Source organism: Scyliorhinus torazame, chromosome 17, assembly GCF_047496885.1.
Source record: "Scyliorhinus torazame isolate Kashiwa2021f chromosome 17, sScyTor2.1, whole genome shotgun sequence".
Classification (NCBI taxonomy): Eukaryota; Metazoa; Chordata; class Chondrichthyes; order Carcharhiniformes; family Scyliorhinidae; genus Scyliorhinus; species Scyliorhinus torazame.
This window is the reverse complement of record NC_092723.1, coordinates 169483624-169511187: the sequence shown is the minus strand read 5'-3', so window position 1 is coordinate 169511187 and position 27564 is coordinate 169483624. Positions and strand designations below refer to the sequence as shown.

General features: G+C 47.6%; 1 protein-coding gene across 5 annotated transcripts in view; it reads left to right on the top strand.

Moving 5' to 3' along the window:
- The window catches only part of cacna1ha (calcium channel, voltage-dependent, T type, alpha 1H subunit a), a 455001-nt gene that overhangs the window by 303784 nt on the left and 123653 nt on the right, over nucleotides 1-27564 (top strand). For all 5 annotated transcript variants that reach the window (XM_072481633.1, XM_072481630.1, XM_072481632.1 and 2 more), the window contains exons 15-19: nucleotides 4636-5085; nucleotides 8421-8521; nucleotides 12199-12322; nucleotides 12549-12617; nucleotides 16762-16946. In XM_072481633.1, the coding sequence (XP_072337734.1) occupies nucleotides 4636-5085; nucleotides 8421-8521; nucleotides 12199-12322; nucleotides 12549-12617; nucleotides 16762-16946 (929 nt within the window). The remainder of the gene's footprint in view (nucleotides 1-4635; nucleotides 5086-8420; nucleotides 8522-12198; nucleotides 12323-12548; nucleotides 12618-16761; nucleotides 16947-27564) is intronic.

The window sequence follows — 27564 nt, the reverse complement described above, 5'->3', positions numbered from 1 at the left end:
GATCGATGGTGCTACAATTTATTGAGCAGATTTTAAAAAAGGAATATGGAGCTCCGGATCGCCCCAGAGTGCCTGCGAATTGGCCCCCAAGCAGCTAACGCAACATCGGCGTTTAAGCACTGGCTGGCGTGCTTTGAGGGATACCTCCGAACGGCCCCCAGCAGACCAACAGAAGACCAGAAGATTCAGGTCCTGCATTCCAGGATGAGTCCCAAAATCTACTCACTTATCGAGGACGCAGAAGAATTCCCAGCGGCGACAACTTGCTGAAAGAGATCTACATTAGGCCCGTCAACCAGGTCTATGCACGCTACCAGCTCGCGACGAGACGACAAATCCCCGGGGAATCGCTAGACAAATTCTTCAATGCTCTAACGACGTCAACCTCCGCAAATTCCTCCAGAAGGCTAACGCCCTCAACCTCAACTACAACAAGGAAAAATGTGTGTTTAGCACCGACCGTCTAGCCATCTTGGGCTACGTAGTGCGTAATGGAGTGATAGGCCCCGACCCCGAATGCATGCGCCGCCTCATGGAATTCCCTCTCCCCCACTGTGCCAAAGCCCTGAAACGCTGCCTGGGCTTCTTTTCTTATTACGCCCAGTGGGTTCCTCAATACGCAGAAAAGGCCCGCCCACTAATCCAGTCCACTACTTTTCCCCTGTCGACAGAGGCCCGCCAGACCTTCAGCCGCATCAAAGCGGATATCGCAAAGGCCACAATGCACGCCATCGACAAGTCCCTCCCCTTCCAAGTTGAGAGCGACGCATCCGACGAAGCTCTGGCGGCCACGCTCAACCAAGCGGGCAGACCCGTGGCCTTTTTCTCCCGGACCCTCCACGCTTCAGAAATTCGCCACTCCTCAGTAGAAAAGGAGGCCCAATCCATAGTGGAAGCTGTGCGACATTGGAGGCATTACCTGGCCAGTAGGAGATTCACTCTCCTCACTGACCAACGGTCGGTAGCCTTCATGTTCGATAATGCACAGCGGGGCAAGATAAAAAACGACAAGATCCTGTGGTGGAGGATCAAACTCTCCACCTACAACTATGAGGTCTTGTACCGTCCCGGAAAGCTGAACGAGCCATCCGATGCCCTATCTCGCGGCACATGTGCCAACGCACAAGTGGACCATCTCCAAGCCCTCCATGAGGACCTCTGCCACCCGGGGGTCACTCGTTTCTACCACTTCATAAAGGCCCGCAACCTCCCGTACTCCGTCGAGTCCGAACAGTCACCAGGAACTGCCAAATCTGCGCAGAATGCAAACCGCATTTTTTCAGGCCAGATAGAGCGCACCTCGTGTGTGATCGATGGTGCTACACTAACCACTGTGCTATCATGCCGCCCTATTCAGAAGAGAGAGAGAGAGAGCCTTATAACTGGATTCAGGAAGGAGCCCAAAAGCAGAACGGAGGCCAGGGCTGAGCGGGTGAAGGGAGAATGTTTGACAACTTCCTCCCTTCTTTCAAAAGTCTTGTAAAAATATAAACATCCATTTGATTGTGCTCATAATCTCAAACTTATTTTTGTTCCTTGCTCTGCTTTCTTTCCTTCATCTTTTAAGGAATTTTGAAATGTTTTTCTGCATATGAGGAGTGCTACAGAAATGTAAATTTAGCAGAGAGAGCCTCATTATTTTTTTTAGCTTAAAAAAAGTAATAATAGCACCTATTTATATGGTTGTTTTGGAAAAAAAACCTGTAGAAACAAAAATAGGGCGGTTGATGACATTCTTTGGCTACTAATTGACAGAGGTCGCTGAGCTCAACAATGTAATGAAGCTGTATTAATATCTGTAGAAATAGTTATGTACCATGGCTACATTGATGATTGTAATTTTTACTGCTTTCACTCCGTATTGAACTCAGTAACACCTTCCACCCAAAACTACTGGTGATACCATCAACAACATAGGGATTAGGAGCAGAAGTCGGCAATTCAGCCCTTCGAGCCTGCTCCGCCATTCAATCGGATTATGGCTGCTCTCTTCCTGGTCTCAAATCCACCTCCCTATCTGTTCTCCATATCCCTTTCACCTGTTTTCTAAATCAGAAATAGATCTATCTCCTTCTTCATTTAATGACTCAGAGTAGATTAAAATCTTCCACTTATGTAACTATTCACTGTACCTCTCAAAAATTTCTCCCAGAACTTTTAATTATGATAAATGACTTGAAATGGTTTACCTGATGCCATGTTAGAAAACAAAAAAGAACAATGAACGAGATGAATGACCAACTAATCTATTTTGGATAGTACTGGTTGAGGAAGGAATGTTCATTAGGAAACCAGGAAAACTTCCCACTTTTCTTTGAGCTGTTCCGTGGCATCATCAACATACATCCAACTTACTAGATAAGACTTTGACTAACAGCACTTTCAACGGTGCCACACTCTCTTAACACTTGTGCTTCTGTCCCAGAATGAGGTCCGAATCCCCAGCCTTCTGGCCAAGAGTTAATAGTGTTGTAACAGACACATCCAACATTAGGATAGAAAAAAGGGCTATTAACATGATCTCCAACCACTTGTAATTGATTTATGGAGGGGCTCCAAATAGTGAGATATCTTTGATTTCTGCATTGACGAGGTAAAAGTGTTATATTATGAGGACAGATTGTATAAACTAAGCAAATTATTTAAAGCATTGGATAGGCAAGTTAGAGAGAAACTGTTTCGTCTGGTGGGAAGTTAAGAACAAGATGGGTGGCACGCTAGCACAGTGGTTAGCATTGTTGCTTCACAGCGCCAGGGTACCAGGTTCGATTCCCGACATGAGTCACTGTCTGTGCGGAGCCTGCACGTTCTCCCCGTGCCTGTGTGGGTTTCCTCCGGGTGCTCCGGTTTCCTCCCACAAGTCCCGAAAGACGTGCTTGTTAGGTGAATTGGACATTCTGAGTTCTCCCTCCGTGTATCTGAACAGGTGCCAGAGTGTGGCGACTGGGGACTTTTCACAGTAACTTCATTGCAGTGTTAATGTAAGACTACTTGTGACACTAATAAAAGAAAAGGAAGAGAAGTAAAAAAAGACGTAAATTAGTGCCGGGTAATTTAGGGGTGTAATTCGTTGTGAAAGAGGTGCATAAGTTCAGCAGTTGTCATTTGCTTAATTCAAGAGATTCCAAAACCAAATTATTTACAACATCATTTATATCCTAATTTATCTTGTGTGCTGCTTCATATTGTATGTGTGTTTTATTGCTTCACATTGTTGACAGTACAAACTATCTAATCAATTGGAAAATCCGTCAATGGAAGAATCTCAAAATATGAATACCATCAGGAAGGGGATTAAAATAAAATGTAAAATGTATTTTTGACGTAAAATGTATTTCTGACGTATACACCATTTAGTGGGCTGGATTCTCCCCTGCACACCCTTGCCCGAGAGTTAAAGAGCAGTTCAGGCAGGAGCAGTGAAACGCGTGGACCCGGCCTGCAAATAGTGCCCCTCTGTAACCCCTCTCGCCACCCCCGTACCAGTCCCTCCAGCCCCCGCTGAAGCCTCGCCTGCCAGCAGAACATCTCTCTCCCCCCCCCCCCCCCCCCCCACCCGACTGCGGCGACGCTGGACACAGTCCGCAGCTGCCACACCAGGTTTACGAAAATTGAGAGGAGATACGACCGACGCCGTCAGGAAGTCGGCCCATCGAGGGCGGAGCATCGTGGGAGGGCTTCAGATGATGTCCTGAGGCCGCCCAAGGAGTATGCTGTTTTTGAGGTGGCAGAGCATCAGAAAAACGGCACCGCCCCGACTTCGCCGTAAAAATTGATTCTCCGCCGATTGTTGAACACAAATTCGGCATCGGCAATCGGAGAATCGCGCTGTTAGTCTCCCAAATGTAGAATCCTGCCCCTAGTCTCGGTGATAGGGATCAATTGTGATTCCCATCAGTTAGCGGGAGGGAGAATAGCAGGAGGCAGGAGAGTATACCTTAAAAGTTGATTTTGAATCTGTGAATGCTCCTTTTAATATGCTGGGTGGTTGACACCCAGTGAAGATGTGAACCAGATAATATCAGTTGGAGCATCACACCCTCTTTGGCGCCTGGTGCAAATCTTGTTTCGGGCCTCTCCTGCTATTCTCCCGATTTAGTGGGATTTGAGCCGGGTGCATTGCAGCCAGAGAATTGTCCCCACAGAGGTTTACAGCACAGAAAGATACCCTTTGGCCCATCTTGTCTGCACCGGGCATCAAGCACCAGCTATTCTAATCCCATTTCCAGCACTTGGTTCGTAGCCTTGTATACTTTGCCATTTCAAGTGCTCATGTAAATGCTCCTTAATTGTTGTGAGGGTAACCGCATCTAACACCCTATTGGCAGTGAGTTCCACATTCCTGCCACCCTTTTTTCCTCAAAACCCATCTAAATCTCCTTAGGGGTTGGCCCCTGTGATGATGCATAGCTGTTGATGAAACACTGTTATGATGCTAACACTCAAGGAACAATGCCCCAGTAAGAGAATGGATTTGAAATGAGTGTAGAAGATTCAGAAGGGCAGAAGAATCAGTTTACCATATTTACCAATTGGGGATAATGGAATTGGTAATATCCATTTCACATCGTATTGTACTCATCCTTTTACTCTTTCATTGCCATAAATATATACGTTTCTATTTGTGTTTTCCAGTCCAGTATTCGCAGTTCACCTTGTGTCCCTTGGGGCACCAGCAGTAATTGGGGTAGTCGCCGGTCAAGCTGGCATAGCCTTGGTAGGGCACCCAGCTTGAAGAGGAAGAATCAGTCAAGTGAAAGGGAATCTCTGCTCTGTGGCGAAGGGCATGAAAGCTGCGGTGAAGATGATGAATCAGAAGATGCAAAGTCGAGCAAAGCTGGCAGCCTTAGTGGATGGTCCTTGCACCATCGAGCAGAATCCTTCGATGCCAAAGGATCCTTAGATTTGCCTGAACTACTACAAGTACCAGTACTGCGACACCCTGTGACCTTGAATCCAATGAGCATTACACCTTGTGACTACCAAGACTGCAATGGCAAATCCTTACATATTCCAAATGAGGTCTTTCCTCGTATGGATAATCATAAAGATGACCCAAACGATTATGAAGATGAAATCGATGATGTAAATTTACCTTGTTTGATTAACCCTTTGCAAATTGGGATATTTTATGTAGCCCATATAGAATCATTTCATCAAAATTGAAATTGCTGTGCAATATTAGATTATTTTCAATGAGTTAAGGTTCAAAAAGCAAAGACATTTTGTACAAATTAATTAAGTGTTCATGTTGCGCAGCTGAGTTTCAAATTTTAAGTCATCTTAAATTTTATTAAACAGAACTATTGTTGCCCTGGATAAATGTTTAATATTTTGGCTAAATATTTTTACATAAATGCTTTAACTGAATCCCAATAGCAAAATTTCAAATGGATGCAAACATCTACTTGAATATCTTTATAGTGCGCATTATCTTTGCAAAAAATGTTCTGTTGCATAAATCATTTGAACAAGGTTAATATTTAATTTAATTTATCAAGCTCTTTAGGTGAGTTGAGGCAAGACTGTGCGTTGCTGTGTTGGTATAAGTCCAATTTTTTACAAGCTGCATGGACAATATCAGGTGCACAGGACTGTAGAGCGCCTGTGGTGCAGAATATGTTGTCAAGCAGTGGGTTTAAGTTTGAGCGCTCGAGATAGTTAAATTAACTTCTGCCTCCTCCCTATCCATAACTCAGCACTAGGGATTCACGGAAATAAAAAATAAAAATGGCAAATACTGGAGATTTGAAATAAAAACAGTAAGTCCTGGAAAAATTCAGAGGTCTGGCAGCATCTGTGGAGGGAGAAACAGAGTTAAGGTTTTGCGATCAAGGTAACTCTTCTTTGGAACTTTGGAGTCACATTGATTTCAAAACAGTGGCTCTGTTTCTTCCTCCGCAGATGCTGCCAGCGCTGCTGAGTTCTTCAGCACTTACTGTTTTTTTACACCAGGGATGCACTTTAGTTTGTGGTGCCCATATTAAGTGGATGCTATGGTCCCTTCAGTTATTTTGGGAGAGTGTGGAATGAAAAGGCAGTCTGTCCAACAGGCTAAAGCAATTTATTTTGGCTGCTTGCACTAATTAGACAGAATCTCCCCTATCCCCTGAGCCACGTCCAGGAGCAAATTTTACTAGTCACTCATTGTGTCAACTTCCTGATGCATTCCTGTCTCCAATGACCTTGCTGGAGGCCGCTGCACAGCGACAGTGGTTGGTTGCCCAACAGTGGCAGGTAACTAATTAGAGTTATTTGATAGATTAATTTGAGGCAATATGCTGCCACTGGGAACTGAAATTCTCAACACTAGTCTGCTGTGACCATTCTTTATTTCAAAATTTTCATGTGGCTTCAGGGAGTGCCTCCATCCATGCCTCCTACGTGCTTCAGCAGTGCCCACCTCTTGCAGTGAATCTGCCGACTATGCATATATTTGGGCCCACTGATTGGGTCTCCTGCCTTGGAAATAGCCTGCCATCCTTAAATGGAGGAGACCTCTTAATTAGATATCTTTGGAAAGCTTGCGCCTGTGGGTGTAAAGCAGATACCACTGGGGTTGCGACTTGGAAATTGTCCTAATGTCAAGGAATCTTCTAAGACTAGAAGAGTCCAAGCAATAGTTTGACTCTTTACCATGCAATTCCTCCAATGTAGTTTTCCAGCAACTTGACAATGAGCCCCTATCTATCAACTGAGTCTTTCTCCTTTGCTGTTTAATGCAGCAGTCCCACATTTATAGGGGAGGGTTTTCCTGGCCCGTTCGCCGCATACCCAAATCATGTTATGGCTGCTAACTCTTGCGAGAGAGCCAATACGGGTTTTGTGCTGGGGAGATCTCAGAATGAGATATTCCCTGCTCCTGCACAGGCGACCTAATCAGGTCTCAACTACTGGAGAGCAGTAGTCGAGACGACCATACCAGGGACACGGAGGCCAGTGTTAGCTACTGGGTGATCATCGACATGCCCTGGCACCCTGGCAGTGCTAACCTGGCAGTGTCAATCTGGTAATAACTTGACTGCCAGGTTGACACTGGCAGGTTGGCACTGCCAGAGGTGGAGCCAGTGGACTGGGCCTCCAGGGAACCCCATTGTGGGGGAGTTCCCACTATGTGGGGATAGAATCATAAAATCCCTACAGTACAGAGGAGGCCATTTGGCCCATCGAGTCTGCACCGACCCTCCGAAATAGCACCCTACCTAGGCTCACTCCCACGCCCTATCTCCGTAACCCCACCTAACCTGCACAACTTTGGAAAGTGGGAGGAAACCGAAGCACCCGGACGAAACCCATGGGGAGAACGTGCAAACGCCACAGTCACCCAAAGCCGGAATCAAACCTGGGTCCCTGGCGCTGTGAGACAGCAATGCTAACCACTCTGTCACCATGCTGCCCCAATGCGGGTGATGATGGGGGGAGGGGCATGGAAGCCGATTGGTGGTGGGGACATTGAAGTCCCGATGCCAGAGTGAATGCCTTTACTTTCACTTTGACATTAAAGTGCACCCCGGTCTCTGCAGAGCTGGGCTTGCCGGCTCTGAGGTCCTGCCAGAGGGATGGTACAAATCAGAATTTGACACTTTGCCATATTTCGGAACAATTCTGCCCATAGTCATGAGCATTCCACTTGGTATACCTCTATATTTGATGGTGAAAGAGGCATAGAAGAGAGGTACATGTGTGTGTATAGATGAATTCATGCCTACTATGATATGGCAAGGGAGTTTTGCATTACAAAGCTGCAATTTACAATGGAGGCAGAAGCACAAATATACAATTCCCTGGAGCTCGGGTTTCTGGGTACTTCCAGGATCGGGGACTACTGCCTTCATCTTCTACACTATTGATTTATTCTTAGCAACAGTAAAATATCTCGCAGCCACTACATTAAGTAGGGACAGAGTGCCTCATTTGCCAGCACAAATCCCTTCATCAGTTTCCACTTGGAAACCAGCCACACATAGCAATGAGCTCTGCACGTTTACCAGGTGGCAGACTTTCCCTAAGATCAGGGTGTTGAGGATGTTATGTCTTATGGGCCCAAACTCCTAATGTCACCCACTTTATTAATATGTAGGCACTAAATCACTGACAAGTGAATGCCCGGTAGCAGACATAGGGAACAAAATTCATGTCCATTCTTAACAGCTCAAGCATTGCCTTAATTAAAACACTTTCACTTCTTTTTTCTGATGACATTCTCCTCTGCAAGTTACGGGCTTTCACATAGTTTTCTTAATTTTAAAGCAATAGTCAGCTGAATATACTATTTTTTTTTGATCACCCTTTAATAAAGGTTGTCTCTTAACTTTTGTTACTCATAAGTATAAAAATTTGCAACAGTGCTTGCATTTTACAAACTAATTGTAATTACTGACCGTATTCAAATTAAAACAGCCATTATCCTTTCATTACAGAGTTACTGTTTTAGAATCCGGCAGTTTCTGGAGCCATACAAACCAAATTGGTGTAAAACACATGAGGACTGGGCACTCTATTTATTTGCTCCGCAAAACAGGTAAAGTGTTTTGATTTCAGATTGCTTTTCATTCAAGAGTTAATTGTATTGCTACTTTTAACAGTAGCTCTCACTGGTCTAAGCGATGGGTCAGAACTTCATAGATGGCAATCATCATCTTTTTACTCACCTTTGTCTGGTGCAGACATTTCTCAGCCAGACTTCTGCCCCAGGCCTGATGAGAAATGTGCAATGAAACAGCTTTGTGGCGGCACAGTAGCGCAGTGGTTAGCACAGTTGCTTCACAGCTCCAGCATCCCAGGTTCGATTCCCAGCTTGGGTCACTGTCTGCACGGAGTCTGCACGTTCTCCCCGTGGGTTTCCTCTGGGTGCTCCGGTTTCTCCCACAGTCCAAAGATGTGCAGGTTAGGTGGATTGGCCACGCTAAATTGCCTTAGTGTCCAAAAAGGTTGGATGGGGTTACTGGGTTATAGAGATAGGGTGGAGATGTGGGCTTAGGTAGGGTGCTCTTTCCAAGGGCCAGTGAAGACTCGATGGGCCGAATGGCCTCTTTCTGCACTGTAGATTCTATGGTCTCCTTCCAGTGCAAAACAGCAGTGTCAAGGAAGTGAAATCACACCTCTTTTTATGGCAACAATTAATGTAACCTGCACCATTTTAATGGTCCGAGCCACTTTGACGGGCTGGGGAGAAGATAAGTGTGTAAGGTAAGAGGTGACTGAAGGTCTGGATGGTTGGGGGGGGGGGGGGGGGGGGAGGGTCGGCTAGCCAGGAAGAGGGTAGGTTGATACGGGGGAGAGGGGTCATGGGGCGGGGCAGGATGGTAACACGGAGGGGGTTGGGTGGTAGGGGGCGAGGGAGGTTGAAGGAGGGAGCTGGTAGGGGTATAGTCGAGAGGTACGATAGGCAGTTGAGGGTAGCTGGGCTGGGAGAGGAGTTGGGTGTAAGTTGGGCTGAGAGGGTAGTCAGGGGTGTGGGGGCTAGCCAGGGACTGGAGTGTGGTCAGGAGATTGGAGGTGTGGGGAGTGATGTGTTGGGTGTTCTGGATCACATACAGGTCACCAACACTTGAAGTAGTGCAACACTATTTTATTAAAAGGTTAACTATTTAAGCATACTTGAACTGTGGGTAAATACGATACCAGCTTTAACTAAAGACCTTTGCCTTGTCCTAACCAGTTGATGCACTCAGCACATGGTGAATGTCTATGTTGCAGGCTGTGAGCTCTGTGCTCCTAGCTAGCTGCTACTCGAATGAGCGGGAACTCTGATGTCCCCTGTCTTTATAGAACAAAGTCTTCCAACACCAGGTTAAAGTCCAACAGGTTTGTTTCAATGTCACTAGCTTTCGGAGCGTTGCTCCTTCCTCAGGTGAATGAAGAGGTCTGTTCCAGAAACACATATATAGACAAATTCAAAGATGCCAAACAATGCTTGGAATGGGAGCATTAGCAGGTGATTAAATCTTTACAGATCCAGAGATGGGGTAACCCCAGGTTAAAGAGGTGTGAATTGTACCAAGCCAGGACAGTTGGTAGGATTTCGCAGGCCAGATGGTGGGGGATGAATGTAATGCGACATGAATCCCAGGTCCCGGTTGAGGCCGCACTCATGTGTGCGGAACTTGGCTATAAGTTTTTGCTCGGCGATTCTGCGTTGTCGCGGGTCCTGAAGGCCGCCTTGGAGAACGCTTACCCGGAGATCAGAGGCTGAATGCCCTTGACTGCTGAAGTGTTCCCCGACTGGAAGGGAACATTCCTGCCTGGTGATTGTTCCGCGATGTCCGTTCAAGGGCGTTCTCCAAGGCGACCTTCAGGACCCGCGACAACGCAGAATCGCCGAGCAGAAACTTATAGCCAAGTTCCGCACACATGAGTGCGGCCTCAACCGGGTCCTGGGATTCATGTCGCATTACATTCATCCCCCACCATCTGGCCTGCGAAATCCTACCAACTGTCCTGGCTTGGTACAATTCACACCTCTTTAACCTGGGGTTACCCCATCTCTGGATCTGTAAAGATTTAATCACCTGCTAATGCTCGCATTCCAAGCATTGTTTGGCATCTTTGAATTTGTCTATATATGTGTTTCTGGAACAGACCTCTTCATTCACCTGAGGAAGGAGCAGCGCTCCGAAAGCTAGTGACATCGAAACAAACCTGTTGGACTTTAACCTGGTGTTGTAAGACTTCGTACTGTGCTCACCCCAGTCCAACGCCGGCATCTCCACATCATGTCTTTATAGAGCGTGTGCTCTCACTGATGATTGGCTGCGGTGTTGTGTATGTTGATTGGTCCCACTGTGTGTCCATCGGTGTGTGTCTGCACCATGATATACTGGTGTATATTATGACAGGGAGGATAGTTGGGGAGTTGGGAGTTGTCAGGGGATAGTCGTGAGCTGGGGAGAGTAGTCAGGAGAGTCATTGCAGGAGTCAGGATCAGGGGCTGGGTGGGGAAGCTGGTCAGTTGGGGTAGTTAGGGGGTCTAGTTGGGGGGAGTTGGGGGATGTTAGTAATACAATTACGTTGGAGTTAGAAGTGGTTTTGACCCTTCTAACATGCCTTGGGTAACTGTTCTGCAAAGAGAGTTGGAACCATCCAGAAACGTTGATTTAAACTGGAGTATTGGATGGTTCACAGTGCAGGGTAGTTGCTCATCAAGAAGCTTAAACTTCCCAGGCAATTCCCATGCTGTCCATGTGCGTGGACGTCTTAGAAGTCCCCTAGTGTATTTTCTGGGTTACAACCCTCTGGAGATTAGAAGTTTTCAGCCATTATATATATTCTTATAAATACATCTAGAGCGTGATTCAACGGTTGTGGTGCTGAGATTCACCCTGCTATTCACTGGCACTTGGCCGTTTTTTGGGGCCTCAGGTAGTTTCTTATCGCCGAGGCCACACATTAGTTGACTTCCTGCACTGGCGAGCTGAGCTCACCAGCAGGACCAGCTCCTCACAGACCAGGATGCCATTTTGACTGGCTGTTCTGATCTCTGCATCCCCCTTTCAGGCCGTCACCCGCCCCAGTTCACTTTCTGGACCTCCCCCCTTCACCTCCCAACCTTCTAATGGCCCTTGGAACCCACCTCACCCACACCCTCTAATGGGCAATGCCCCCCCTCCCTCCAGACCTGACCCCTGGCAGGCCAGTCTGCCACCTGTGCATCTTGGAACTGCCAGCCTGGCACCCTGGCAGTGCCCCTGGCACCCTGGCAGTTTCACCCAGGCACCCTGGCAGTGCCCCTGACACCTTGGCAGTGCCCCTGGCACCCTGGCTGTTTCACCCAGGCACCCTAGCACTGCCACAGTGGCAGGTTGGCAGTACCAGTACCAAGGTTCCAGGGCACCCTTTTCCTTTCCACGTTCACCTGGGGGTCACCAATGGCCTTCGAGAGCCCCCGAGGTGGCGTTGCGCTTGGTCCATGTTTGTGGAAACCAGTGCTAAACGGCGCCCGGTTGTGGTCTCTCAGATGTGGCTGAATAGCTCATTTAAGTATGCTGATCTGGATCTCGCCCAGCAAGGCGGAGCGTGCCTGGTGACTTGTGATCGGCCCGGCGCAGAGCCCGAATTGGGGCTCTCAGGGGATTCACCTGTTCCGTCGGTTCCGCACTGGGTGCAACGAGGTGAGGGAATCCCGCCCAATATGTAAAGTGACGAACCTTTCGGTAAATTTTGCAAGTGAGTGACGTACATTTTTTTCATCACCTTAAGGTTTCGCATTATGTGCCAGAAGATCATTGCCCACAAGATGTTTGACCATGTGGTCTTGGTTTTTATATTTCTGAATTGCATTACTATTGCTCTTGAAAGACCTGCGATAGACCCAAAGAGTACAGTGAGTATCTGCCATGCAATCTCAGCCACAGAATTTCACATTTTCACTTTGAGTTGGCTGCCTGACTATGATAAATAGTGTGAAACTAATTGCTTTCTTTACTCTAAAGACTTCTTAGTGTTTCAGTCATATGCTTAGAAGCATCTTCAAATTATTTGGTTGAGTAATGATCCACAGCTCACTTAACAGTTATTTATTTCCTGTTTTTTTTCCCTTTCTTCAACAGGAACGGATGTTTCTGAGCGTCTCAAACCATATCTTCACTGCTATTTTTGTTCTTGAAATGGCCCTGAAGGTAATCTCCCCTGTGCGTTTCTGCACTTATTTACTTTTTCCAAATAACCAAGGAGATGCCAAAATAACAGAAAATGCTGCAAACACACAAGTCAGGATGCTCCAATGGAGGAAGCTATAGTTAACATTTCAGCTGATTTCTGAGGTGCAGAAAATTTGCAAGACTGCAAACAATGTTCCTTCAATACTCCTCGAGTGGGCGGCGGCATGGTAGCCTGAAAGATACCACATAGGCCTTATTCTGGGAGAAAGGATGCATGTGTGCGACTCACAAAAGAAACACTGATAAAATGGGCCGCAGCAATGGAATTTTAAAGGGACCTTTGATCGCAAGATGATTTGAGATGAGGGTAGCCATTCAGCTCATCTTGATGCATCACCTCAACCTCAAAGTGCCATCTTCCCCCTCCCCAGCATCATTGACGTATCCAATTGTTTCTCAAGTGCTTCAAAGCTTTATGCCTTGATTCGTGTATCTGAAAATTTATTCTACATATTGATCACTTTTGTCAGAAGGGTTTCATGATATCAATCTTAAAATTACTTTAACTAGTGTGATCCTGTGTTGTCTCATCCAATCTCACAAGGTGGGATTTTCTGCCCCTTTCTCCCGGCAGAATCTTCCGGTCCTGCTGAAGTCACCCCCTCCCCCTGTAGCAAGGGGTCCCCTGGAGGTGGGGTCAGCGAGCCATGCAGAAACCCGTCGAGTTGGCGAGACTGGAAGAAACTGCTGGCAGCCAATGGGGGGTAGGGGAGGCACAGGGCAGGAAAATCCCAGCCACAGTTTAATTTGAAGTAACATTCTGAGTTAACATTTTCCATCACTTTAACAGTATTGCTCCTCTCAGAAACAGGACAAATCCAACCAAGCCAATTACCGCCCTATCAGTCTACTCTCCAACATCAGCAAAGTGATGGAAGGTCTCATCAACAGTGCTATCAAGCAACACTTACTCAGCAATAACCTGCTCATGGACACTCAGTTTGGGTTCCACCAGGTCACTCAGCTCTTGATCTCATTACAGCCTTTGGCGGCACGGTGGCGCAGTGGTTAGCACTACTGCCTCACAGCTCCAGGGTCGCGGGTTCAATTCCGGCCTCGGGTGACTGTCTGTGTGGTGTTTGCACTTTCTCCCTGTGCCTGCGTGAGTTTCCTCCGGGTGCTCCGGTTTCCTCCCACAGTCCAAGGATGGCAGGTTAGGTGGATTGGCCATGCTAAATTGCCCCTTAGTGAGCAAAAGGTTAGATGGGATTACGGGGATAGAGTGGAGGTGTGGGCTTAAGTAGGGTGCTCTTTCCAAGGGCCGGCGCAGACTTGATGGGCTGAATGGCCATTGCACTGTAAATTGCACTTGCACTGTAAATTCTATGATTCAGCCTTGGTTCAAACATGGACAAAAGAGTTGAATGCCAGAGGTGAGGTGAGAGTGACTGCCCATGACATCAAGGCAACATTTGACCGAGTATGGCATCAAGGAGCTTTAGCTAAACTGGAGTCAGTGGGAATCGGGGGAAAGCTCTACATTGGCTGGAGTCATACCTGGCACAAAGGAAGATGGTTGTGGTGGTTGGAGGTCAATCATCTCAGCTCCAGAACATCACTGCAGGAGGTCCACAGGTTAGTGTCCTAGGCCCAACCATCTTCAACTGCTTCATCAATGAAATCTCTTCCATCATAAGGTCAGAAGTGGGGATGATTGCGGATGACTGCACAATGGTCAGCACCGTTTGCGACTCCTCAGATAATGAAGCAGTTCATGTCCAAATGCAGCAAGACTTGTACAATATCCAAGCTTGTGCAGACAAGTGGCAAGTTACATTCGCACCACACAAGTGCCAGGCAATGACCATCTCCTACAAGAGAGGATCTAACTACCGCTCCTTAACATTCAGTGGCATTACCATCGCTGAATCCCCCACAATCAACATCCTGGGGTTACCATTGATCAGAAACTGAACTGGACTAGCCATATTAATACTGTGGCTACCAGGCCGGCACGGTAGCACGGTAGTTAGCACTGTTGCTTCACAGCGCCGAGGTATCAGGTACGATTCCCACTTGGGTCACTGTCTGTACGGAGTCTGCACGTTCTCCCTGTGTCTGCGTGGGTTTCCTCCGGGTACTCCGGTTTCCTCCCACAAGTCCTGAAATACATGCTTGTTAGGTGAATTGGACATGCTGAATTCTCCCTCTGTGTACCCGAACAGGTGCCGGAATGTGGCGACGAGGGGAGTTTCACAGTAACTTCATTGCAGTGTTAATGTAAGCCTACTTGTGACAATAATAAAGATTATCAGGGCAGGTTAAAGGCTAGGAATCCTATGGCGAGTAACTCACCACCTGACCCTTAGAAGCCTGTCAACCATCTACAAGGCACAAATCAAGAGTGTAATAGAATACTCTCCACTTACCTGGATGAGTGCAGCTCCAATAACACTCAAGAAGCTCGACACCATCCAGGACAAAGCAGCCCGCTTGATTACTACCCTTCCACAAACATTCAAACCCTCCACTGAAGAACAGTGGCAGCCGTGTGTACCATCTACAAGATACACTGCAGTAACTCACCAAAGTTCCTGAGATAGCAACTTCCAAATCCACAACCACTGCCATCTAGAAGGACAAGAGCAGCAGATACCTGGGAACCCCACCACCTGGAGGTTCCCCTCCAAGTCACTTACCACTGTGACTTGGAAATATATCGCCGTTCCTTTGCTGGACAAAATCCTGGAACTCCCTCCCAAACAGTCCCTCAAGAACTGCAATGGTTCAAGAAGGCAACTCATCACCACCTTCTGAAGGGCAACTAGGGCTGGGCAATAAATGCTGGTCTAACCAGCGACACCCACATCCCGTAAATGAATTTTAAAAAAAGATGCATCGTTTTCAGCTGATAACCCAAATCTATCATATCTATTCTCAGAAACGATCACTTGGCTCTGAGGATCAGCTTTGTTACTCATCTCAGTGCTGCTTTCTGTGTTTAAATATCTTCCTTGTTTCATGGGGACCATAACTAATTGCAGTTTTCCAGATGCCGTTTAACCAGAGCACTTTATAGTTGAATATTATCTCCTCTGACCTACAGTCTACTGTTTTGGTTGTGCATTTAACCCTTATTTAGTTTATTGTTGCTGTGCTGTGTTGGTTTGAGACACTTGGGGCCAGGTTTTGGCTGAGGAGGCAGGTTTCAGCAGAAGGGGTCATCTACAGGTCATGAATCTGCCTCCGATGGGAAGCAGACGAAGCTTTCTATTTTGGCGGTGAGGAAGCTTGGTAAGAGGTTGGGAATGGTGATCAATTAGTGGCCGATGGTGTGGGTGTGTGGAAGCAAGCCATGTTCTAGCCCAAGTCAGCAGATATTGCTGTGGCTGTTGTGTGTGCAAGCTTTAAAAAATGAAAGCATCTGAATCTTCAAATTGGCCTGGACGAAGAGAGAGCTGTAACCCAGGATGGGACAGGAAAATGTTAGTGCTATTAATATTCCAATATTATGGAATATGTTTTATTCAAAACTTGTTTTGTCTGATTTCGAAAAATAACGTTTTTAATCTTACAGACCCTGTTTTTGACAGGATGTAGCTGTTCAGCTTTATGCAGCTCTCAATAGCCCCCTACCACTGCAAAAATGGCATTTCTTAGGAGGCAAGCTCTTATGGTATCTAAATGCGCTAAATTCGATTTCTCATCCTCCCCCACTCTACACCCACCCGCACAAAAATCAGCAGGGTTGGGAATGGAAGCGGGATATTCTGGCGCATAAAGCCAGCACAATTTTGTTTGGTCACTTGCCCTCCATGCCGACCCCGTCTGACCCACAAAAATGCAGGTCTTATGTCAACGTTATTGCGAATCTGAGATCTCCTTCAAATTCATAAGTTGTTTCAGTGCTGTTGAGGAATTAAATGGATTAGCCTATATGCACCTCCAATATGACCAATGCTTCCACTGCATCCCACGTTGGTGCCTATGTTCACCCTTCTATTAGAAATAAAATATTGTTATAGAACATCGAACATTACAGCGCAGTACAGGCCCTTCGGCCCTCGATGTTGCGCCGACATGTGAAACCACTCTAAAGCCCAGCTACACCATAGAACATAGATATTGATAATCTACTATAATATTGCTTGTTTGTCCTCAGGTTGTAGCATTAGGATTCTTTTCTGGTGAGAATGCCTATCTCCAAAGCAGCTGGAATATTCTGGATGGCATCCTGGTCTTTGTTTCTGTAATTGACATCATTGTCTCCCTGGCATCAGCGGGAGGAGCAAAGATCCTTGGTATTCTCCGTGTACTGCGGCTTTTACGGACCCTGCGCCCTCTCCGGTAAGATCCAGCAGTATTTTAACTTTTACACTGTCAATATAATTCCTGCTCTCCTGAGCTGAGGGGTACTTAAACATCAGGAACAGCTTTACTACTGGAATATAACCTGAAACATTGAAAATAATCACAACTTGCATTGAAATGTTTTAAAAGGTTGCTCATTCTGTCATCTTTTTTCTCTTTATTTTATTGTCTTATCCATTCTCCAACTTTTTTCTTTAATTTGATCAAAATTTATACATTATTCAATGCAATTTTAAAAATTAAGTTCAATATCTTTTCTTTTCCTCAAATAAACCAAGGCGGTGGCATTGCTGGATTTGGTGTTGGGAATTGATGTGGACAAAGTGGGCCAAATGCCTGTGGAGGAACACTTTGGTAGGAGTGATCATTGTATCATAAGATTTAGATTAGTGATAGAGATGAGCAAAGAACCATCAAAAGTAGAACTTTTAGATTGGAAAAGGACTAAGTTTAATGAGGGCGGATCTTGCAAGCATAAAATGAAACAAATATTAACAGAAAAGACCATAACGGAACAATGTGTGATCTTTTAGCGGGGAGGCATTTCAGGTGCAGACTAGGTTCACTCCAACTTGGATGTCAAGGGGAATAGAGAACATGATGAAACAGAAAAAAAAGGCTGCATGATGCAAGTCAGGTGAATTCTTTGAGAACCAGACCAAGTATAGTAAGTTGACAGGGGAAGTGGAGAGGGGAAAATGAAGAGGAAAATAAAATGGAATAGAGAGAATATGAGAATAAAATGGCAGACAACATAAAAGGGGGCCCAAAAGTATTCTACTGCTTGTAAATAGTATGTGGGTAATAAGAGGCAGGGTGGGGCCTATTTGTGACAAAAACACAGGGCAATGCCAGAATACTTGATGAGTGCTTTGTAAGGTGCTTACTCAGGAGGCGGATGTTGATAAAATAACCTGTAGTAGTAGAAGTGGAGATGGTATAGGTAACGGATGGGGTAAAAATTGATAAGCAGGATGTAGTGGAAAGGCCAATTATACCAATCATCGTTATGGCACCCGGTCTAGATGGCTTGCAGTCCAGATTGCGAAAGGACTTGAACTGGAAATAATGGAAGGGCTTGCAGCATCCCTAGATACAGGGGAGGTGGAGAGGATTTGAGAGTGACAATTGTAACACCCTTATTCAAGAAAGGGTGTTAGGATATTCTTAAGAATTACAGGCCAGTCAGTTTAACATGATGGGTATGATTTTGTAATAACAATCAAGGAAAAAGAATAGCAGGCACTTGGAGAGGCTTCAGGTCAAACTTGGGCAAGGAATTCTCCAACTGGCTACCACCGACTGCGTCACTCTTTCCCCAGTTCAGCTCAATCAGTACTCCTCCATGTTGAACACCTATTGGAAGAAGCATTGAGGGAGGCAAGGGCACAAAAAATACTCCTGGTTCAGCCTGACATCAATGTTCAATAGTAAAAGTGGCTGGTAGCCCCATTACTGACTGGGCTGGCCGAGTCCTAAAGGATATAGCTGCCAAACTCGGTTTGTAGCAGGTGGTGAGGAAAACAACAAGATGGGAAAACCTTGAACTCGTTCTGCATTATGTTGTGTGGCATTGCCACCATGCTAAATGGATAGATTTCAAACGGATCGAGCAACTCAAAACTAGGTGTCCATGAGGCACTGGGCAATTAGCAGCAGCAGAATTGTATTCAACAACACTTTTTAACCGCATGACCCAGCATATCCCCCACTCTCCTATTACCATTACGTTGGGGGAGCAACCTTGGTTCAATGAAGAGTGCAGAAGGAGCAGCACCTGGCAGACTTTAAATGAGGGGCCAACCTAGTGAAGCTACGACACAGGATATATATGCCAAATAACAGAAGCAGCACGTAATAGACTTAGGCTGCGATCTAATCGACGCGTTGCACATTGGAGAGGCCAAAATTGGGATCCACACCGAGTGCTGATCAGTTTCTGATCTAACCGGTCTGCTCCTATTGGCGGGTCCTGGATCCCACCGAGACGTGTCGAGAATCCAATAATCGCTAATTAAGGCCAATATCCATATTGTTAACGGGACAGACTCCCTATCGAACAGCCTCCCCTGATCTAACGGGTTCCCTAACAAATGGTCACGTAGGTGCCCTTTAATGCAACTCTTTAAAATGTGAAGCTAGCGCAATGGCTGCTGTGAGGAGGTGAGGAGCCATCTTCTAAATCAGGAAATCAGCCAGGGGGCTCAGGAGCTGCTGCCCCAGGGCTCGGGGGGTCGGGCCTGGTCGGAGTGGGGGGCCGCCCCTGGGCTGATGGGTGAGGAGCTCAGCGTCCACGGATCCAACAGGCCACCACCCGGATTGTGTATACCCATATTGTGGCAACTCAAGCTGCTGCCCGTCAGTCCCACCAAACACCCCCAGGACAGAGCCATGTCCGTGATAATATGGTGACGGTCACTTTAATCCCTCGGTCCTCTGGCTGCACATCTGTAGGCAATTGCTATTAGAAATTGGCAATGTTAGTTACATGAGCACTTCACAGCTCTCAAGTGGATTCCCATGGGTAGACGTACCATATCGCAGATGACTGTTACTGCCTAGCATCCCAATCAGACTGTGAGGCCTGGACACTTTCCCTGAATCCTGAAGGTGTCAACATCACGGAGGCAGCAGCCAACAATCAAACACCCAAGAGCTGGGCTTCAGCGCTGGGGATATCGAAAGATGTGCTGTTAGTTAAATTGGACATTCTGAATTCTCCCTCAGTGTATCCGAATAGCCGCCGGATTTTTCACAGTAACTTCATTGCAATGTTAATGTAAGCCTACTTGTGGCACTAATAAAGATTATTATTATCCCCACGACCAGAGGGTGAGTGGATCAGGGAGAGAACCTGATCCCGGTCCAAGTGATGTTCCCCGCAGGAGTCCGGTGTCCAGGAACCTCTCCTGTGGTCGGGGTACATGTGCAGGGCGGGTTCCCCCAGCACAACTGACTCATTTGATGGTGCCCTGAGAGAAGGCGGGGAATGTAAGGGTGGGGAGGTCTGGGGGAATTTGAGGGCCACTGATTTTCGGAGTCTCACCCTCATTAAGGATGGTATTGTAGACCCTACAGCAGCTGCCATCGCAGTGCTGATGGCAGGCCAGGTGGCTAGTCGCCGGAGAAGGCAGCGGCATTAATGGAAACTCAAGGCGGCAGCCCATGTGCAGGGGCCCACCCCACACCATGGTGATCCGGCCACCCATCAGGCCGGGGAGGGACCCAGAGGTGAAGGCCGGGGACAGCCCAAGGAGTACAGGCATCGCTGGTCATTCAAGGCGATGTCAGACAGCATGTGCCGCAGGAGGTTCCGCCTCAGCAAGGGGACAGTACAGCACCTGTGCCATTTTGGACATGGCACCGCGTGGAGGAGGAGGATTCCTGCTCCTGTTGGCCATGAAGGTCTGGCATGTGAGAGTACCTTTAAGAAATGGGTGTTTACTACTGCAGTGGTGTCAGAGAGTGGGTGGAGCTGGGCTGCCTGTCAGCTTTTTACTTTCGTTTTAGGCTGTTTGCTGCAGGGTGTGTTTTGGTTTCGTTTTCAGGGTTGGAGCTGAAGCCAGACAAAGCAGGTGTACTGCTGTTCTCTCTCTGCCATGAAAAGAATATCTCTTGATCATTTGGTGAATTCAGAATTATAAATGTTCTCAGTAGTGACTTAACCTGATGTGCTTCTGTTAAAGGTGTTGTTTTTAAGTCTTATGGATGTTTAATGAAAAGCTTAACGGATTACTTAGTGTTGTAGTCTTTGGGGGTTGTATTTGAATTAATGGTTGCTAAGATGTTCACTATGTTTTAAAAAGGTTAATTTGAGTTCATAGAATAAACATTGTTTTGCTGTAAAAAATACTTTTCCATTTCTGCTGTACAACACCTGTAGAGTGGGCCGTGTTCTCCCCATACTACAATCTATTAAAAGTTGTGGGTCAGGTGAACTCCATGATACACTTTGGGGTTCTCTAAACTCTGACCCATAACAGGTCACCACAGTCCTGAACCTTTACACTTCTGGTTCATTCCAGGGCTCGAGTGGGGAGTTGTGCGCATTTCGCAACCTACGCCCACAAGTGCATCCATGAGGTTACTGATATCCTGTGTGTCCGGGCAGCCGACTACATAAACTTTGACATGGACTAAGTCAATCATGATGCCCAGGAAGCAGGATTCTCTGCCATTGCCAGGATGCCCCTGGTACAGCGTTTCATAGATGGCACGCATGTCGCCTTGTGAGCACCGAGATGTCGAGAGTGCCCTTTATTAACAGGACACGTTCCATTCCCTGAAAGTCCAACTCATGTGTGACTGCCAGCTCTGGATCAGGCACATTTGTGCACGCTTCCAAGGGAATGTGCATGACAGCTACATCCTGGGGCAGTCGGAGATTTCCAGTGGAGGTCATTCAGTTTTTTTACAACCTAGTCAATTACAGCCCCTTCAGTCTACTCTCGATTATCAGCAAAGTGAGAAAAGACGTCATTGACAGTGGTATTAGGTACAGCAATATTTCAACATTGATGCTCAGATTGGGTTCCACCAGGGCCACTCAGCTCCTGACCTGATTACAGCCTGGTTCCGAACATGGACAAAAGAGCTGAATGCCAGAGGTGATGTGAGAGTGACTGCCCTTGACATTGAGGCAGCATTGAAAGAGTGTGACATCAAGGAGCACTATCAAAACTAGAATCAATGGGAATAAGGGAGAAAACTTTTGCAGTGGTTGGAGTCATACCTAGCATTCAGGAAGATGATTGTGGTTCTTGGGATCAATCATCTCAGTCCCAGCACATCACTGCAGGAGTTCCACAGGGTACCATTCTAGGCCCAACTATCTTCAGGTATTTCATGGGGTACTTTCATTGGGCACAATATTTTGGCTCCCTCAGCGGCAAAAACGTCAGTTGACTTTTGGCCACTCTCCAAATTTTCCTGTCTCACCTGCGACACTGCACACCACTGGTAGGACTGGAAATTAATGGCCGTATGGTAAGAAGTGGGATGTTTGCTGATGATTGCACGATGTTCAGCACCATTCTCAACTTCTGAGATACTGAAGCAGCGCGGCCTGGATAACATCCAGGCCTGGGCTGACAAGTGGCAAGTAACATATGCACCGCACAAGTTCCAGGCATTGATCATCTCCAACAAGAGAGAAGCTAACCATTTCCCCTTGTCATTCAATGGCATTACCACCACTGAATTCCCCATTATCAGCATTCTGGGGGTTACCATTGACCAGAAACTGAATTGGACCAGCTACAAGAGCAGTTCAGAGGCTGAGAATACTGCAGAGAATGACTCACATCCTGACTCCCCAAAGCATGTCCACCATCTACAAGGTACAAATGAGGAGTGTAATTCGCCTTGCCTGGATGAATGCAATTCCAACAACATTCAAGAAGCTCAACAGCATCCAGGACAAAGCAGCCCATTTGACTGACCCCGTCCACCACATTAAATATTCACTCCCTCCGCCACTGATGGACAATGATAGTATTATGTACCATCTACGAGGTGTACTACAGCAACTTACCAAGGCTCCTTCAGTTACATTTTTCAAGCCTGCGACCTCTATTATCTAGAAGGACAGGGGCTGCAGATGCATGGGAACATCACCACCTCCAAGTTCACCTCCGAGCCACACACCATCCTGACTTGGAACTAGATTATCATTCCCTCATTGTCATTGGGTCAAAATCCTGGAACTTCCTCCTGACAGCACTGTGGGTGTACCTACAGCACATATGCTACAGCAGCACAAGAAGACAGCTCACCACCACCTTCTCAAGGACAATTAGAGATGACAATAAATGCTTGCCTAGCTAGCTATCCCATCGTCATTTGAATATATTTAAAACTTATTTTCATTAATTAAGTAAAGTCAGCATGGATTTGTAAAAACAGCCTGAGCTAATTGAATTTTTTAATGAATTACAAGCTTGATGAAGTGAACCAGTGGATGTTGACCATATGGATTTTCAGAAGTAGTTGATAAAAGGCTGATTAACAAAACTGAGGTTGGAATAGGAAGGTCATTGTCAGCTCAAAGAAAGAATTTGGCCGAAAACAGTCTTGAAAATGGGTGTTTTTCATGCTGGAGTGTGGTCGACAGTGATGTTTCCCAGGATTCTGTGCTAAAACTACTGCTTTTTATGATATATGTATAAATGACTTAAACATTGGATTACTGAGTAAAATTTCAAAATTTGTTGGTGATACCATACTAGGCTCCAAGCTTAAAATGCTGCCTGAATTGTTTCCATACCTTTAAAGTATACACGATTGCCGAGTTTGAGGATTACTTAGCTGGAGAAGACGGAAGTGAGGCCATCACCAGCGCACCCAGACTAAACCCCCTACATGCTCTCACCTCTATCTGTCCCCTTGCAGAACCTGGTCACTGCACCACCCCAGCACCTTTTCCATGCTGGCCGCCCATTAATAATAATGCAAATTCAGCATTATTAGGCCCTCCAGCTGCCTATCCCGTTGAAGAACTACCCTACGGATCTTCTGAGTCTTGCCTGCTCATCTAAAGAATTAGATCAATCTATTAACCCTCACAAAGAAAGATTTAGGAAAGAAGATAGGAAGATATTGAAAGAAAAACAAAAACCTTGGAAGAATATTCATTTCAATAGTCAGTACTCTGCCCGCCAGAGACAGAGGAAGGTTGTCCCATTTTTGCAGATCTGACGTAACCCTGTCCACCAGACTTGTGAAGTTCAATTTATGCAATTGGGCCCAATCATGGGCCACCTGGACTCCCAGAAACCTTAAGCTAGAGCTGGCCAAGCAAAAAGGCAACACCCCAAGTTGGCTGTGCCTGGGGAGTTAACCAGAAAACACTCACTCTTTTCCAGATTCAACTTGTAACCCAAATATGAACCGAAGTCCCTCAGTACCTCCGTTATATTACCTATAGTGGGGACTGGATCCAAATCATAAACAGCAGACCGTCAGCATATAGGAACACCCTATGCTCCACCCCTCCCCTCTTTCGCCCCTTCCACTTACCCAAAGCCCTCAAAGCTATGGCTAAGGGCTCATCACTAACATAAATAGGAGGGGAGACATTGGACACCCCTGTCTAGTCCCCCAAAAAATGAAACAAGAAAAATCCCATGGTCACCATCAGAAAATTATCCCTCCCCTCCTCCCCCTCTCCCAAACCAAACCCCACCCAAACATCCATATTGATCACATTCCAAAATACAATACCCCCGCCGAAACAACCCCAACCCCCAACCAAGCAAAAATACTTGGCTCATTGAACCACAAAAAACAGGCCCAACTGGTCGCCACAACATCTCCCCCCACTTTGCTCCCGTTCGCTAGCTAAAAATTTCCTGCTAGTGAGGAAGCCCCTCCCCAGCGCCAAAAAAAAAGAATGAAATAATCCTACCCGTTCCGGCTACAGAAATGCAACAAAATTCAACATCCCTACCAAGAGTAAGACCCCACTGGGAGCCATATATTTTGAAAGAAAAGAGAAATACTGCCTTAAACAACATCCCACAAAGCAGGAAGCCTCCCATCCCACACCGTGCAACTTATGCAGAATGTGGTAAACCACTGTTGCACCTCTATTAAGTGATGTATGGAAGGAGCTGTACAACAGGTATGTTAGTAGTCCCTGCCTGCTGGCTCTGCCCAGTAGGTGGAGTATAAATGTGTGTGTCCTCCATGCTGCAGCCATTTCACCAGCTGTTGTGGGAGGCTACACATCTTAGAGCAATAAAGCCTCAGTTGTATCCAACTCAAGTCTTTGTGCAATTGATCGTGCATCAATTTATTGCTCTAAGATTTTCAAAAGATAGACCTCCGTAGCAAGCCGGATTGCCTGCAGCTGGATACGCAATCAAACGATGCCAAAAAGGACTTTCAGCACTGGCTAGCTTGTTTTGAGGCGTACATCAACTCGGCGCACAGCCCTGTCTCAGAGGCTCAGAAAATACAGATCCTATACTCAAGGTTGAGCTCCAACGTTTTTCCGCTGATCCAGGACGCGCCAAACTACGCCGAAGCCATGACGCTTCTCAAAGAAAATTACGCTCAGAAGACGAACACGCTCTTCACCAGGCACGTACTCGGGACTTGCTCTCAACTCCCTGGTGAGTCCATAGAAGACTTCTGGCGTGCCCTAATGCCACTCGTCCGGGACTGTGACTGTCAGGCCGTTACGGCCACGGAACATTCAAACCTCCTTATGCGGGATGCGTTCGTTACGGGAATTGGGTTGGACCTCATACGCCAGCGACTGTTAGAAGGGGCCACGCTCGATCTAGCAGAGACAAAGAAGCTAGCGCTCTCAATGACAGTCACATCGCGCAACATTCAGGCTTACACCCCCAGCTGCGTGGCCCACTATGCATCGTGGACCCCACAGACAGACAGCCAGCGAACCCCGGGGGTCCCCGATGTTCCTTTTGCGGCCAGCAGAAACAACCCCCCAACACTGCCCGGCCTGTCCTGCCCTTTGTAAGACCTGCAGTAAGAAGGGGCACTTCGCCGCGGTATGCCAGGTCCGTGCAGTCGCCACTATCGCCCCCATCCCCCTCGTTTACGGACAATGGGTGGCGCCATCTTCACCTCACCGGACCACGCGAGGCCAGTGGGCGCCGCCATCTTCTCCCCCTCAGACCACGCGTGGCCAGTGGGCACCGCCATCGTCTCCCCCTCCGACCATGCACGGCCAATGGGCGCCACCATCTTTCCCTCCGCGCAACAAGTGCGGCCCATGGGCGCCGCCATCTTGTTCAACCCCCGCCACGTGCGGCCCATGGGCGCCGCCATTTTGTCCTCCTCAAGATCTTCAGGTGCCGCCATCCTGTCTCTCCCATGGCACAGCACCGCCAGCGCTCCAGGACCTGTGCCCCCCGGGCTCCCCATCATCCGACACCAGCGATGACCGACCACGACTCGCCTCAGTGACCATCGACCAGTCTCGTCCGCTCAACCTGGCCACCGCATCGACCACCGTCAAAATCAACGGACACGTGACCTCTTGCCTGCTAGACTCTGGGAGCACCGAAAGCTTCATCCACCCGGATACGGTAAGGCGCTGCTCCCTCGCGGTACACCCCGCCAACCAAAGAATCTCCCTGGCCTCCGGATCCCCTTCCGTGGCGATCCGTGGGTACTGTATGGTCACACTCACGGTCCAGGGCTTGGAATTCAGCAGCTTCTGCCTCTACATCTTCCCTAACCTCTGCGCTGCCCAACTTCTCGGCCTGGACGTCCAGTGCAACCTCCAGAGCCTAACCCTGAAATTCGGCAGGCCCCTACCACCCCTTACTGTGTACAGCCTCGTGACCCTAAAGGTCGATCCGCCTTCTCTCTTCGCAAATCTAACCACGGATTGCAAACCCGTCGCCACCAGGAGCAGACGGTACAGCACCCAGAACAGGACCTTCATCAGGTCCGAGGTCCAGCGGCTGCTTCGGGAAGGCATCATCGAGGCCAGCAACAGCCCCTGGAGAGCCCAAGTGGTAGAAGTTAAAACTGGGGAGAAACACAGAATGGTCGTGGACTACAGCCAGACCATCAATCGGTACACACTGCTCGACGCGTACCCCCTCCCGCGCACATCTGACATGGTCAATCAGATTGCACAGTACCGGGTCTTCTCAACGGTAGACCTCAAATCCGCCTACCACCAGCTCCCCATTCGTAAATCGGACCGTCCATACACTGCCTTCGAGGCAGACGGTCGCCTCTATCACTTCCTCAGGGTTCCGTTCGGCGTCACCACTTGGTCTTCCAAAGGGAGATGGACCGAATGGTCGACCGGTACGGTTTGCGGGCCACCTTTCCGTACCTAGACAACGTCACCATCTGCAGCCACAATGCCAACCTTGCCAAATTTCTCCACACCGCCACTCTCCTAAACCTCACCTACAACAAAGAGAAGTGCGTGTTTAGCATGACATGCTTAGCCATTCTCGGCTATGTGGTCCAGAATGGAGTTATGGTGCCTGATCCCGACCACATGCGCCCCCTCATGGAGCTTCCCCTCGCCCACTGCCCCAAGGCCCTCAAACGCTGCCTGGGGTTCTTTTCATACTACGCCCAGTGGGTCCCAAACTATGCGGACAAGGCCCGCCCACTCATATAGTCCACCCATTTTCCCCTGACGGCCGAGGCACAACAGGTCTTCGCCCGTACCAGAGCCGATATCGCCAAGGCCGGGATGCACGCAGTAGACGAGACACTGCCCTTTCAAGTAGAGAGCGATGCATCAGACGTCGCTCTAGCCGCCGCCCTCAACCAGACAGGCAGACCCGTGGCATTCTTTTCCCGCACCCTTCATGCCTCAGAAATTCGGCACTCATCCGTCGAAAAAGAGGCCCAAGCTATCGTTGAAGCTGTGCGGCATTGGAGGCAATACCTGGCCGGCAGGAGATTCAGTCTCCTCACTGACCAGCGGTCGGTAGCCTTCATGTTCAATAACACACAGTGGGACAAGATCAAGAATGATGAGATCTTGAGGTGGAGGATCGACCTACAATTACGAGATTTTGTATCGCCTCGGCAAGCTCAACGAGCCCTCAGATGCCCTATCCCGAGGTACATGTGGCAGTGCACAAGTAGA